This window comes from Pagrus major, chromosome 16 (genome assembly GCF_040436345.1).
Source record: "Pagrus major chromosome 16, Pma_NU_1.0".
In the NCBI taxonomy this organism is placed as follows: domain Eukaryota; kingdom Metazoa; phylum Chordata; class Actinopteri; order Spariformes; family Sparidae; genus Pagrus; species Pagrus major.
In genome coordinates, this window is record NC_133230.1 from 14,157,169 (window position 1) to 14,171,160 (window position 13,992).

General features: G+C 41.1%; 1 protein-coding gene across 1 annotated transcript in view; it reads left to right on the forward strand.

Annotated features, from left to right (window-relative positions):
• angpt1 (angiopoietin 1) overlaps positions 1 to 12,430 on the forward strand; it is a 62,109-nt gene extending 49,679 nt beyond the window's left edge. The window contains exons 8-9 of the mRNA XM_073482737.1: positions 6,965 to 7,095; positions 11,100 to 12,430. Coding sequence (XP_073338838.1) covers positions 6,965 to 7,095; positions 11,100 to 11,263 — 295 coding nt within the window. The 3' untranslated portion in view covers positions 11,264 to 12,430. The remainder of the gene's footprint in view (positions 1 to 6,964; positions 7,096 to 11,099) is intronic.
• The last annotated feature ends 1,562 nt before the right edge of the window (positions 12,431 to 13,992 follow it).

Here is a 13,992-nt window from a genome sequence, read left to right on the forward strand (position 1 = left end):
AATGTAGGTCAGTTAACGTCTGAGTAATGTCTGTTTAATGCACCTCAAACACTAATACGCATGCAAAGATGTGCGGTACGCTGGGCGCGAGACAGAACCATAAATACTAAAATTGTGTAAGGTACACGTTCACAGTAGTTAAATATATGCACAGACACAAGTTGAGGTTTACCGATTTAAAAAAAAAAAAAAAAAATGATCGTACGGTATGTACTTTCAGTGTGCCTCCCTGCTGGAAGAAAAGACTTATATGTTTATTTTTGAACGAGCCATTACATCTTTATTCAATATCCTTCTCAGTTCGTACAGCCAAGTTCTTAAATCCAGTGATTTCTCCATATGGTAATGGCCCCGATCTCCCCGTGGAATCAGATAGACCTCGTTTAGATGTGTTTCATGTGAGGATTTAGAAAAGATATTGGCAGAGATGTGGGTTCCAAAACATGGTGACCCTTCCATTTTCCAAGACTCACACTGAGATAATCTTGGATATCTCAAGTTATGTCTACTTGAATCTCATCCCTGCAAGCATCGGGTTCCACAGTTTCCAGTGATACGGAGACGAAGCATCGGAGGCTGCAACAGAATCAGCAGCAGGACTCGTTAGAAATGAAAAATCTGTTGTGTATTTAAAGTTTATCAGTAATCAAAGCTCTGATATGGCCTTTTAAATTCGACACAATGTACAGTTGATTGTTCAGCTCTCTACTATGGAGTCATAGGAAAGCCATAATATAAGCCAAAGTACATTTTTTGAAAACACATTTTTTTAAATTTGTCTCATTATGGCACTTCTATGACTCCATACTCTGTCACCTTGTCAAATTAATCAACTAAAAATCCAGGTAAATTAAAATAAATAAATAAATTACTGATCACACACAAAACAATCCTAACTCAAGGTCCATCTTCCAGCTTTGTCCAGAGCTTTCAACCACACCACATGGTCTTCATGAGTAGGTGAGGTTTGCTCAGTTTTCACAGAGATGGATCTGCTTACTAAAGGTGATATGGATGCAGTCATACCTGCTACTGAACTCAAACATCAACAGATCCATATCTGTGCCAACTAAACAGACTCCAACTACTGACTACTACTGTCCTTCAATACATTTGAATACTCCAAAAAAGTGAAAAGTCCCTTAAGTGGAAATTCTCATGCCAAATGTCCAAGTCAAGAGTTTTTTTTTTCATGCTTATAAACGATTTTAATTTCCAATGGTTTGCAAATGAAAGTGCCACTGGAATGAGTCCTTAAACCCAGAAATAATTTTTGAATTGGTTTTCGATTATATGCCTGAAGTCTGTGGTTGACACCAACCATTTTGTTCTACAACATAAATAAGTCAGTAGAAACCCCACTTGTGTTTTTACGAAAGCTTAAGCGTCTTTAAAAGGGTGGTTGATGAGACTAAAGAGGTTGTCAGGGAACATTAAACACCATTATTCTGAACACAGACACTCACTTTTATCATTCTGGCGATTGCATTTTATGCTCAAAAATCATTAAAGTGGTATTTCTCTGTAAAGATTATCTTGCTGAGTCAAGTATCGTCATTTTTTCTGTAATATTTTTTGTTTCAGCCTGCTACCTAGTCATATTCATGCTTGTCCCGCACATATGACGATCAGTAGCGAGCTAAACTCAAACTGTGAGCAAACAGAAATTAAGGGAGTCAAGGAAGGTAAAAATGAAAATTTCAAAAACACTAAAAACTTTGCTTCCAACGGGAACTATCAGGATGAGCAGTACGTCGCAGGAGGAGAATATCCCAGTTGACAACATTGACTCTAGCATAAGTGCTAGTGGCTACTTAAGCAGCACCACTGTAGCATTCACAGAACTTGCTAACGTTAGCAACAGCACAGAACAGTAAGGAGACATGACTTGACTTGAGTCATAATGACGGTACATGAAGAGTCTAATACTTTCTGATGTAAAAAGTTTGAGAAACACTTCTCAGCCAGTAGCTTTACTGCAGAAAACATTGCATGTATTATCAATCTACATGAATGCACTGTAGCTAACCTGTGCATAATGTTTCCATCATGTGTACATGTGTCTCAATGGAGCTATTTGACACCCAGTGGCAGGAGAGCAGCCAAGCGGGTCTCAGCCAGCCAGACACCTCTGTGGCCCGGCAGTAGGAAGCGAACCATTGGTCGGGGTGATTAACCTTTGCAATGGGCCAATCAGACTGCAGTTCAGGAGGCTAATGACTTCCAGGTGTGTAACAGCACGCGCTGGACCCTCAGCCGGCTGGGTTGTCACCTTCATGTATGGAGATGAAAGAAAACAAGCGTAGCTGTCAGTCAATAGATGATTGTTAAAAAAAGGGCTGCGACCACTTTCCTCCGAGCCTCAATAAAGATTTGATGCACATTACAGAAATTGCTCATACTATCTCAGTGTTTGATTTCTCCCGTACTCTTCAAAGAACGGCTTGAACTTTGTACAGGGTAGCAGAGATTCCATGAGACACATTGTTTAACGGCCTTTCACTAACCCTTCCAGAGAAATTTCCTCATAGAGTTTCAGTATGACAGCAATATCCTCTGTTCGGAGTAACGTTGTGAAATGGGATGTGTCAGATAAAGACTGCAAACAGGCGACACGTTAGCGAATCTGAGGCCTCGCGCCAATCCCAGCCAGCTCCGCTGCGATCCAACACATCCTCTGCTGTGTGTTGGGAGAGTGGGACGCATATTTGGAAGAAGTCCATGTGATCAATTTGAGTGCATTTAAATATGATGGCTTATTTATGTTTGCTTAACTTTTTTAAGGCGCTTTAGGGGGAAAAAAGCCCTAAGTAGCTCAGCATTTTGTGGCACGTCTTATGCAACAAAAGCTTGTGTTTGTAATACACATGATGTGTGAAGCCTGTAAAAAAAAAAAAGGTCTTAATATTTTTATAATGTTTGATAACAGTGTGCCTAAGATACAGTGCTAAAATCCTGGAAACCTAGTTTTACTTGGAAGCGCTCTCAGATAAACATATCTGATTCCTCACCTGACCCTGCAACAACTCATTTCCCACGTACACAGCTTGCAGCTGTAATACTCCAGAGCATAGACTCATTATGACTGAAACTGAATCTGCATCAAAGCCGGAGCGTTAAGCCGTTGGTGGTTTACCCAAATCACACACATACACACACATTTTCTCCCCTCGCGTACCCAAATGGTGTTTTAGTAATGTGAATAGTTTTGGTTTTATTTGTCCATTGTTTGACGTATCTCCATCAGAGACATTTGCATCCAAAGCGTATACAATACAGACTGTGTATTCTGCTACAGTGATTTCTAATAAAGTTAGCATGCTAACCGGCTAACCCCTAGCCAGTTTGTATGTCAAGAACACTCCCCTAATACGACTGCTAGCTGCCAGTTAACTTAGCTTACTAGCTAACGGCAGTCGCAGTTAGCGGTTACTCTGGGGATTTACTGCCCCCTGTTTTTGTTTGAATGAATTCAGTGCCCAATTCTGTGTTAACTGTCTGTCTGTAATGACTCCACCAAGTCATATTGACTTGACAGGTATTTGTGATCAGCAGATGTCTCAAAATCTGAGTAGATAAAACCAAACTGCATGACAATAAACCACCAAGGGCAAATGAAAAGATATACTGTATCTTTGTAGTTTGGGTTAAATGATGACATGCACTGTTGCTACTTCAATTTTCTAAATATGACTAAAGATCACAAACAAATGGAGAAGAATGGAGAAGAATAAGATGGCAGGACACCAGCCTCCCTGTCATCAAGTAAACCTAAATTATATCCCTCATAGCTCAATATTTTGGTTAATAATAAGCCTTGACCAATCGCAATACAAATTTACTTTAACTGGAACCACTAGATGATCACGCATTGCCTGTTACGTCCCAGATCTGTCCGAGCGGATGTCTTTCCCCTGATACATTTTAATCAACATGAATTACTAGACTCTCTCTGTCAATCTCTCTGTCTTTTCCCCTCTCATTCTTAGAAAACAGGCCTCAGGAAAAGCATCTCTTCCTCTTGAGTTCATTACTTTACCCATCTTTGGATTATCCCACTTATCATCCGAGTGCATAATGGATCCAGGCAGGAAAAACTGCAGATGTCAGCTGAGCTGGGGATTGTTGGTCTGGTAAATATATGCGGCGACCCCGGTAAACACAGCCGCTGACTATTTAAAGCACCCTGTCAAAGTGTCATGCTTAAAATCCCTGTTGATGATGTGCCTTGGCGATTCGTCCGCGCAACAGAGGTCGTAAGAGCTTTGGAAAATGGAGAGTGGATGTGCAGCGAAGTCTGGTCTTTATCAGAGCGGTAGCAGACCCCATCCTTGACACTGCATGTTTTATTCCTCAGAATCGGGAATTAGCTGATAGAAGTCATGCTACTCGTAAGTGGAGCAGCACTGTTTACTCTTGACTGGGAATTACATCTAAAGACATCTGTTGCCTTGAAGACAATGGTTAATACTTCAGCATGTGTCACAGATGACGTACTGTTCGCAGGAAGATATACGCACACGCAAGTGCTTATAATATACTCACAGGCTCTTATCCAAACTTGCCCATGTCTAGTGGTCATTTGGTGCCACTGATTAGACACATGACTCACCCTTACATTGTAGGCTTACACGTATTGGTTTAGTGGCTTTGTGAATTCCCCACAGTGACCTGCACTGCATTTACACAGCTGTCCAAATACAGAAGTCTTTCACGTTAAATGACTTTCTCTCCTGGGGAGTCGACCCGTCTCTTTCTTTGAGATGTTCAACCTGATGCCTCGAAGCCTCACTAACGCTGGAGGTGTTCAGCATCGACTCAAAGCATGAAATATTTTGTATTTGTTACATTCTCATCGGAAAAGAAACCCAAACTGGGTGCAAGGTTCACTACACGCCCTTGGTCCCCTGTTGTCCAGAAATGAACTCAGGAAATTGCTTTCGGTGAGAATGAACCTCATTGGCATGGTGCTGAGATCTCTTCTGTTGGGAGAAAGCAAAAGCTGAGAGAGCGTGAGAGAAACAAAAGACTTTTAGTGTTTGTTGCGGCAGATGACGGGAAGGCGTGTTCTGATGGTAATGATAGAGCTGTCAGAAGGATGAAGGAATTGTCAGAGCCGCATGCAGCAATTCCCCATCACACGACGAGTGAGTTCACAGTGGGACACACCCTGAGGAAATATGCTTCCAAGCTTTATATTAGTTTTAAATTTGTGCTTTGAACACTGAGTGCGTGATGGAATTCAGCTTGGGAGTGGCGACTTATCAGACCTATAGACTTGCTGTTTGTTGTCATATGAAATATTAATACTGTCTGTCTTGTCACCTTACATTGGATGGAAAATGACCAGTTGATGCTCAACAGCTGTTTAGTAAATTAAAGCACAACTATTCAGTTTATACAGACCTGTATATCTGCATCCACTATGCATTAACAATAGCATGGGCTTTCTGTAGAATATGTTTTATCTGTGACAAATTTTCAGCATATTATATTGCAGAAAAAAGTCCTCATTTGCACAGAAAATAATGCCGTAACTTTTTTGGAGTCGAGGAGGAATTGAGTAACATAACCAGGTATAGACACCATGACTCAACAATTAAAAGGTAATAGCGCTTCGAAAAAGAAAAAGTTAGAAAAGACACATATCATTTTAGTTTTTCCTGAACTAGAGCTTCGACAATGCCAGACGGATGACGGCAGGGTTTGTGTGTCTGTGTGTTTGAATTCAGGTCAACTCACTAAATTCAGCACTCACCAGAGACTCCAGTTCCCCCTTCTTGTTCCCCCTCTCCTCTCTGTGACATGTATGTTCATCAAGTAAAGTAAGCAAGCAGTCAACATTAGCGTACATCAACACCTGCCAGTGGAGGTCACCTCCCCGGATCGCTGCTACAGTCGGGTTGATAAACAGGAGTGAAGATAAAAGTAATCTCTGAGTTGGTAAATGGCTCCATATCAGAGCAGCATCCAGTGTGACTCTGGGTGTTTATTACCTCCAGAAGGTCTGGCTCTGCACTCAACTCATCTGCTCCGCATGGACCTCCCCACAAAACACTTGCAAATGCCTTTTTTATTCTTTTTTGATAGATAGCCCCCTAGTGGCAATTCAAACAAAACAACAAATCTTCCCTTCAACAATGTTAAAGTGAGTTGCCTCCTGTATGCCGATCGCAGCTTCAATCTCTATCCAGCAGCTTGAATCTCCTACCAGTGGTGATTGTTATACATTCAACATGTTCAGTTTGGCTGGACCTAAGAGGACTGATATATTGTAGGTTCTGCACGGTATGCACTCTGCAGTTATTGCCTGCAGCGCTCTTACATGCTTTTCAAATATAAAATCTCTGATAAATGGCAAAAGATATATATGCACTGGCAGCAGAAATGCAGTATCATATGTTCAAAATCGCATCAGTTTCGTGAAAGGAATGTGTCATCATGAAAAGGAACGAACAGCAGGAACAATGTGCTTAAACACAAGGAGACAAGACGAGGGGAAATACCTGTCATCCAGCGTTGGATGGATAATAGGTTTAACAGGTTGCTTGTTGCTCTTTCACTGTGCGTAGCTGTTACAGGGCAGTATTTTATGACTTCTTTGTTGTTGTGGTGTAAATTAACGTACTGTAGGCCTTCAGATGGAAATGTGATTCCCAGACATTCCTTACACTACATGCTCTTTCCTCTCCCTCACTTTCCATCTGTATTTCTTTCATACGCTGCCTCTTTATCTTATATTCTCTCTGCCGCGTTAATGTTGTTCCAGGTGTTCTACATGTACTCAATCACAACAAGAAAATAAAGATCTCTCGGGGGGACATTTCTTGCAGCATGTTATGTCTTCTCGCTGTCTTTATTACTTGTACTGCTCACTCCACCGTACTCCTCTCCCCCCGTTCCTCTTCCTGATGTGTTTCCATGTCCTGACTCCCTCCTCTTCCCCCTCCTTGATGTGTTTCAGGCTGTTCCTGAAAAGCCACAGTGGGACTGCAGGCAGACAGAGCAGTCTAGTAATCCACGGAGCAGACTTCAGCACCAAGGACATGGACAATGACAACTGCATGTGCAAGTGTGCACTCATGCTCACGGGCGGTAAGTGAAGCCAAACAATGCATTACAGTGACATATTCACCATAAAACTTGAGTATTGGTTTTGTTTTTCCACTATAAATTATATCTGTTACGATAACACTGCACTCACCAAAGTAATTGCTAAGATCAGGGAACACGTCAAGAACACAGACAGAAAAATGAGTGATCAGACAATCAGATGACTTGTATCTCTGGTTGCCTGATAAATACAGGTCCAATATTCTCTTCACTTTTAACTCTATTTTTGGTCTCCACCAGCTGTTTAGCTGCTTAATGCTCCACTATGTTCACCAGTAAATCGCTTTTCTGACTCGCATGAAGTAGGACTTGCGTATCAGCCTGCCATTGGCTGACTATTTCAGCTATCTGCAAGGACACCATTGCTACATCCTGAAATTAACACCACCAAAGACTATTGTGATATGTCTATTAGCGTCTAAGGATTCCCATTAGTTTATACCATGATATTACAAGACAAAGTGTTTATTCCCCTATACCAGAATGGTAATGGGTTCACCAAGGCCTAGACCTGTAGCTGGCTATGCAAGACTAGCTAGTCGATAACTTTGTCTACTATTTGATGCTGGTTAGGAAGAGTCTAGTCAGTTTATCAGAGCTTTAACTTAAAGATGCTAGTAAGTCCCATAAAACTGAGGGGTCTATAGAGTCAGGTGATATTCTCTGTAGGTTTGTCACAACCAATGACAGCTTTTACATGATATATAGTCTTCTGATCCACTGTGAATGTAAAAAATACCGACTAGAGCAGCTTTACATTATAATTTCACCGTTGGCCTTCATTTTCTTATCATCCAAATAAGTTTAGCTAGCCTGCCTGCCTCGTCCAAGTTCTTGTTTTTCTTACCCCATCAGACTTCTCCACGGCGATGTCCTCTTACTTTCAGATTCCAGCAAATGACACGGGGAATACCATGTTATTATTACCATTACAAATCATGGATTAAACTAGAATAAAAGGCCCAAGAAGTCATAAATCGGATTGATCCTTTAAGCATTTTCTTCTGAATTGAATACACAATGGCATGATGTAACTATCCCAAAAGCAGTTTTCTCTGATTGGCTTTACGACCAACCCCACAATGTTCATTGCCCAGTCATTAGTTCAGGTCATTATGATCACAACCTACTCTTGCAACACATGCAATAGGCTAACGTGGCCACTTATACATCTATCTGCACCTATTAGCTTATATTCTACATCCCTCCCCAGTTGCGCTGTGGTTGGAAACAAGTGCCTTATAAAAATCCCTGGGCGCGGCACCAAGTGTCAGAGAGATTTAAAATGACTCTGCTTCTCCTGCTGTGTAAGTGGAGCCCGGTGACCCTCGCTGTCACCTCATGGCAGCTCTATTGCTGTGCAGCCCTGACCTGGTACTAATCAAGCATTTCTAAGTGCAGATTTGAGATCAACATTACCTCTTAGGTCATTGTGAATGCAGTGGGTTAAAGGGAACTGGCATCTGATCACTGATCAACACCCCTGCCCCGATCTGATTCATAGCCTGCCTATGGCCAACCACAAAGGAAAGGCATGACAACATGTAGCCTGAGTCAAGGCTGGTCTGACCCCAGCTCTGGGATAGCTATAGTATGTTCAGTATATCATTTGATTTATTCCCTGCATTTACAAGAGCAGGGCTGACACCAAATGATGTAAGTGTCTGGACTATACAAGAGGAACATACTTCTCTGCTACATTTATGAGGACAATGCAGCATGCCGTGTCAAGAACACAGAGGAAAATATAATGTGGACACACACATACTGTAATGTATATATTTACCCAGCTCCAGAACATACAGTAGGGTTAAGGCACTGACAGTAGGAGGTAAGGGGGGGATCCCTCTATCATGAGAACAAACTGCACAAGGCGAGATTTCTTTTTCAATAGAAGACATCGCCGCTGTTTTTACAAGTCAGTAAAAATCTCTGGTCTGGAAACGGAGAGCATACTGATCATAAATCCCAAAGGATTGCTGCTGTGCACGCTGAATGTTTATGTGGGTGTCGGCGGTTGTGTGGTCTGCAGTTTATCAACAAATGAGGGATGGCAAGAAGGATGTGTTCGCTGTATTCAGTATCGCAGTTTAAGGGGAAATATATAAGAAAACAGCAGGTTGCACAACACACATTTTGTGACATGCTGTTATCAAACTGCATCAAACTATCCTTAGGGTGTCTTGGGTGTTCAGAAAAATGTAAACCTACTGCTGTGAAACATGGGAAATTGGTGGGACACATAAAAATAATTATATAAATGATAAAATATAGATAAGAGGGGCAAAGTAAAAAAAAAATGTATATAACTAAAAAGGTATTTGGAGTCAAAGTAGGATTTTGCAAGGTGCCAAAACTGCCAGTGGGTTTGCAATTTGAAAATATTGACTATAGCAGCTTTAACCTTCCACATCTTCGGTCCATTTACAAAGATATCAAGTGCAGCAGGCGCCTCTGAAAGAGCTCGAGGGTCATTTCTCATTAAATTTAAATGTAAAAAAAATCAGCGCAGATCAAGTGCAATTTCACATTTGATTCCCACTGGCACCAGCATCCTGAAATTATATGCAGCCGCGGAAATGTAAGGAGGTGTCCCCCAGTTTCAGTGCTATGCTGCGTATGTGTCTTATGATGAAGTAGCAATCAAATGGAAATTCACATGTGTGATCCATGCCAGCAACAAGGGTGGAACATCGAGCCTGATTACTGACAGGTCTTGTGAAATGTCATACTGTCGGCCGCGTGGTATTCAGGTCTGAGAGGAGAGAGAGGAGAGGTGCTGCCATTTGTGGCTGTGTGACTGACACATGCCATTCCTCGCATATGTTCTATATCTGACTGTATCATTGAGGGTGTGTAAACTATATCAGATATAAGACTTGCCAGATTAGTAGGATGGAATAAATGTAATGGTCAGTAAATATCTGTTATCGGATACTTATGCTTGTAATAATAATAACAGACATAAGACAGACATGACACCATCACAGCCATAACATGAAACCAATATTGATTCTTTATGAATGTTTATGACTGTCCATTTGTCCATTATGTCACTTTTAATCCAAAGTTGACATTGTTTAAGATGTTCTTTGTTATGACAACTTGACATTAACATTAAGTCAACATTGACTTGTTTTGAAGTAATATACTTAACTTATAACACATACATTACATGACTTACTACTATGTTACTACTTACGTAACTAAAATACTTATTTTAACCCATACATGATCTTTTCCTAAACCTAACCAAGTAGTTTTAGGGTCTAAACCTAATCAAGTAGTTTTGGGGCCTAAACAAGTAGTTTCGGTGTTGTAACCTGAACAAGAAGTTTTAGGTTATTGCTATTTAGTCTTTTAGGTATGAGGATGTGTTGTTCATATATACACATATATAGCAGCTCAGAGTCCTTTACATTTAGTTGTATATATCAAAAAAGATTACAATATAATAAAAGTTGGCTGCCTCTCTGTACTTAACTGCTGATGCATTTAATACTGTAGTCTTCAATGACCTAAGGCCTGAGTATAGAGTGGGAATGCTTTATTGGCTTTAATAATAAAACAACTGCTCTGAGTGTAAGCACATCCACCTTTCCTCTAAATACCAGATGCACTGTACGTGAAGGAAATCATGAAATGTATCACCTTGGCAGTAGAATAAAAGTTTCCCATGCCATTCACAGGGCTGGAGCTCATGCACATGCACCCTTTGCTTTAAATAGAAAGAGGTACCGATGTGTTCAGCAACAGGTACTGGCATGCCAGTGAACCCAGTGACAGTAACACATTGAGCAGATAGCGGTGAAATGGTGTCTGAGCTACTGCCGTGCCCCTGTGGAAGAGGCCATGGGAAACTTTCAACCTTTACCAAGGACGTGTGACTTTATCTACACCTGAACATAATAGGAATACTTTATCACCTAACTCTATAATTGATGTCCAAATTCAAATGTTTATGCCCTTGTCCTTTCTCTCTGCAGGTTGGTGGTTTGATGCCTGTGGCCCGTCCAACCTTAACGGCATGTACTTCACCCAAGGACAACACATAGGGAAGTTGAACGGTATCAAGTGGCACTACTTCAAGGGCCCCAGCTACTCGCTACGAGCCACCGTCATGATGATCCGCCCCTTGGACTTCTCCTAGTCCTTTGAACGTCCGAACTTTCAACTTCCAAACGGCTATGTAGCACATTAGAGGGACGCTTCGTATTTTATCCTCTTGTCTCATCTCATTTCGCAGGCCGCGGGAGTCACCTAATGAATCTTTTATTCAACCTTGTTGTTCCCCAGAGAAACTGCCGCTGCTGTTGCAACCTATTCTCCCACAATGAACCGAAAAGCAGCCATGGGGAGGAAGACAGTGCGTGGCATGATCCACCTGAACTGATTTCTGTTCTCAAACAGGAACTTGGCCTTATTTAAGGACAAATGCGTACAGGCGCGTTATCATCATGCCTACAATTTGCATTTCAACTTCTATGAGAATTCAAGCACGATGTCAAACCACAGTTTTCTTGGGGAGCTGCGTTGTAACAATATGGAGGACTTGAACTCTTCTGAATGTAAAGCAGCTATACCAGAGCAGCACTGACTCTTAAACTGCAGGACAGAGCTAATCTGGTCCGCTCCAAGGAGACGAATGAGAAATGTGGCTTTTTTTTTTATTAAACTGTTGCTCACAGAACGCAGCCCACAAATATTACGATTGTATTATATATTGATTGTGTTTTTAGTATTATTTTTGTTATCCCAACTGTATACATTATCCAAAGTGAGATGTCTTTTGTACTGTACAGTGTATACTGAATTTCTGTCTGCATTATGTATAAAACACACGCTCAGTTTCAAAATGACCTTGCAATGCAAGTGTTTGGTAATAGGTAAGGGTCACTTATATTTGCTGGCAATTACACACGAGCTGTCTTGACAGAGTGTGATTATTTTTAGAGTTCAAGATGTGAGGTTATTGGATTAGATTCTGGACTGAGATACATTTGCTTTTGTAGTTGGCCGAGAAACGACTAATAGCTGCCAAGGTTCAGATTGTGAGTGATCACCTTACCTCTGCTCAACATGAAAAACAAGGACATTAATTCAGCAGCGTATAATAGGTGATACATAACCGTTACAGCTCGGTACGCCTGGGGGAAGAAAATGCACATTTGCATACACAAGTAATGCATATTTTAAAAAAATACACACAGATAAATATATTACTGAGTGTAATGATGAAGTAGTTCATCATGATCCTTCCATTTTCACAAATATGTACAAGCTTATATTAAAGGGACAGTTCACCCCAAAATTGAAATACACATTTTTCTGCTTCACCCTTGTGCTGTTGGTGAGATGTCTGTCTTCTCTCACTTATAATGGCTATAATGATAGCACTTGGATTGTGGTGCTCAAAGCACCAACAAAAATACATTTGTAAAGTAGCGACATCTCTTTCCAGAAATCATGACCTATGCTCGCAGTTTCCAGTAGGAACTTTTTTCTTTCTACTGAACTACACCCTCCAACCATATCACCACGCAGCAGGAAGCATGCATCTGTCACTACCTGATGTGAGTGGCTGCCTCATCTGAGAAGCGCATCCGTCTTTTTTTGACAGTTAATCTACAACATCTACACGTGGACAAGAGACTCATGCTTGTGACAGCGCAAGATGTAAACATTAATGACTTCCTCCTCTGTAACGTTAACTAGTTTAGTTAGCTAGCCTCCTGCCAGATCTGAGAAAGGCATGCGTGAAGACGTCTGCCACCTTGGACGGCTAGGTACGGCAACACCACTGGGACAAGCCTCATGCGAAACTGCAGTAAAACCAGAAATTCTGTGAAGTTACTAAATGATCATGATTTCATTTTTTAATGATTATCTCAGACAGCAGTGCCTGATTTCCTGTCGTAGCTTAGCATTTTTTCAATTCAGTTCTTTCAAAGGGGCTTTGTAGACATGAAAATTATAAATAAAGTACATTTTGTCAAGATGCTCGTAAAGTAACAATAAAAACAATATGAACATCGAAAAACATGCTATGCTAGCTACAACAGGCAAGGACGCACCAAAATAATCATTTGCAAATGTCATCATAATCATACAGAAACTGGTCTTGCTGCAGTTCTGCATGTGGTTTGTCCCAGCGGCGTTGTCTTACCTAGCTGTCCAAGATGGCAGACGTGCTCAAACGAAGCTACACTAGCTAAAGTTACAGCTCCTCTCAGGAGGACACCATTAATGCTCACATCTCGAGCTGTCAAGAACACGTGCCTATCATCCGTTTGTAGAACCACAGGTCATGATTTCTGGAGGAAACATTACTGCTGAGTCTTACAAATGTGTTTTTTGTCGCTTTGAACACCACAATCCAAGTGCCGTCAATTTCCATTATATTCAAGAGAAGCCAGACATCTATACGGCCAATATCTCCAAGACTCAGCAACTCCAAAACATTATAAACAGCACTACAGGTAAGAGGAAAAATATCTGTTTTTGATTTAGGGTTGAACTGTCCCTTTAGGTTGGTGTCCCACATGTACAAAACTGACAAAGAAGAATTTTGAAGAGGACATAATTAAACTTCATGACCGGTCCTGTCAGTATTATCAGATTCTAACCTCTTACAGTAAGACAAAGAGCAGATTATTCAGACAAGTTACATCCAAAACATTTTTCACAGACATCAACGTGACACAGCCTCAGAATCCAGCCTGTTGCTGTTTCTCATCAATGCAGCTTTGGGGGGGGCGGGGGAAGGAGCTGGAGCTGGATATGAAGCATGAAATGAATGATTCCACCAAGTGATCCGTGTGAACAAGTATTTCATAACTTCCAGCTTACGACAACAGAATCTGGTGCGGAGTATTTACT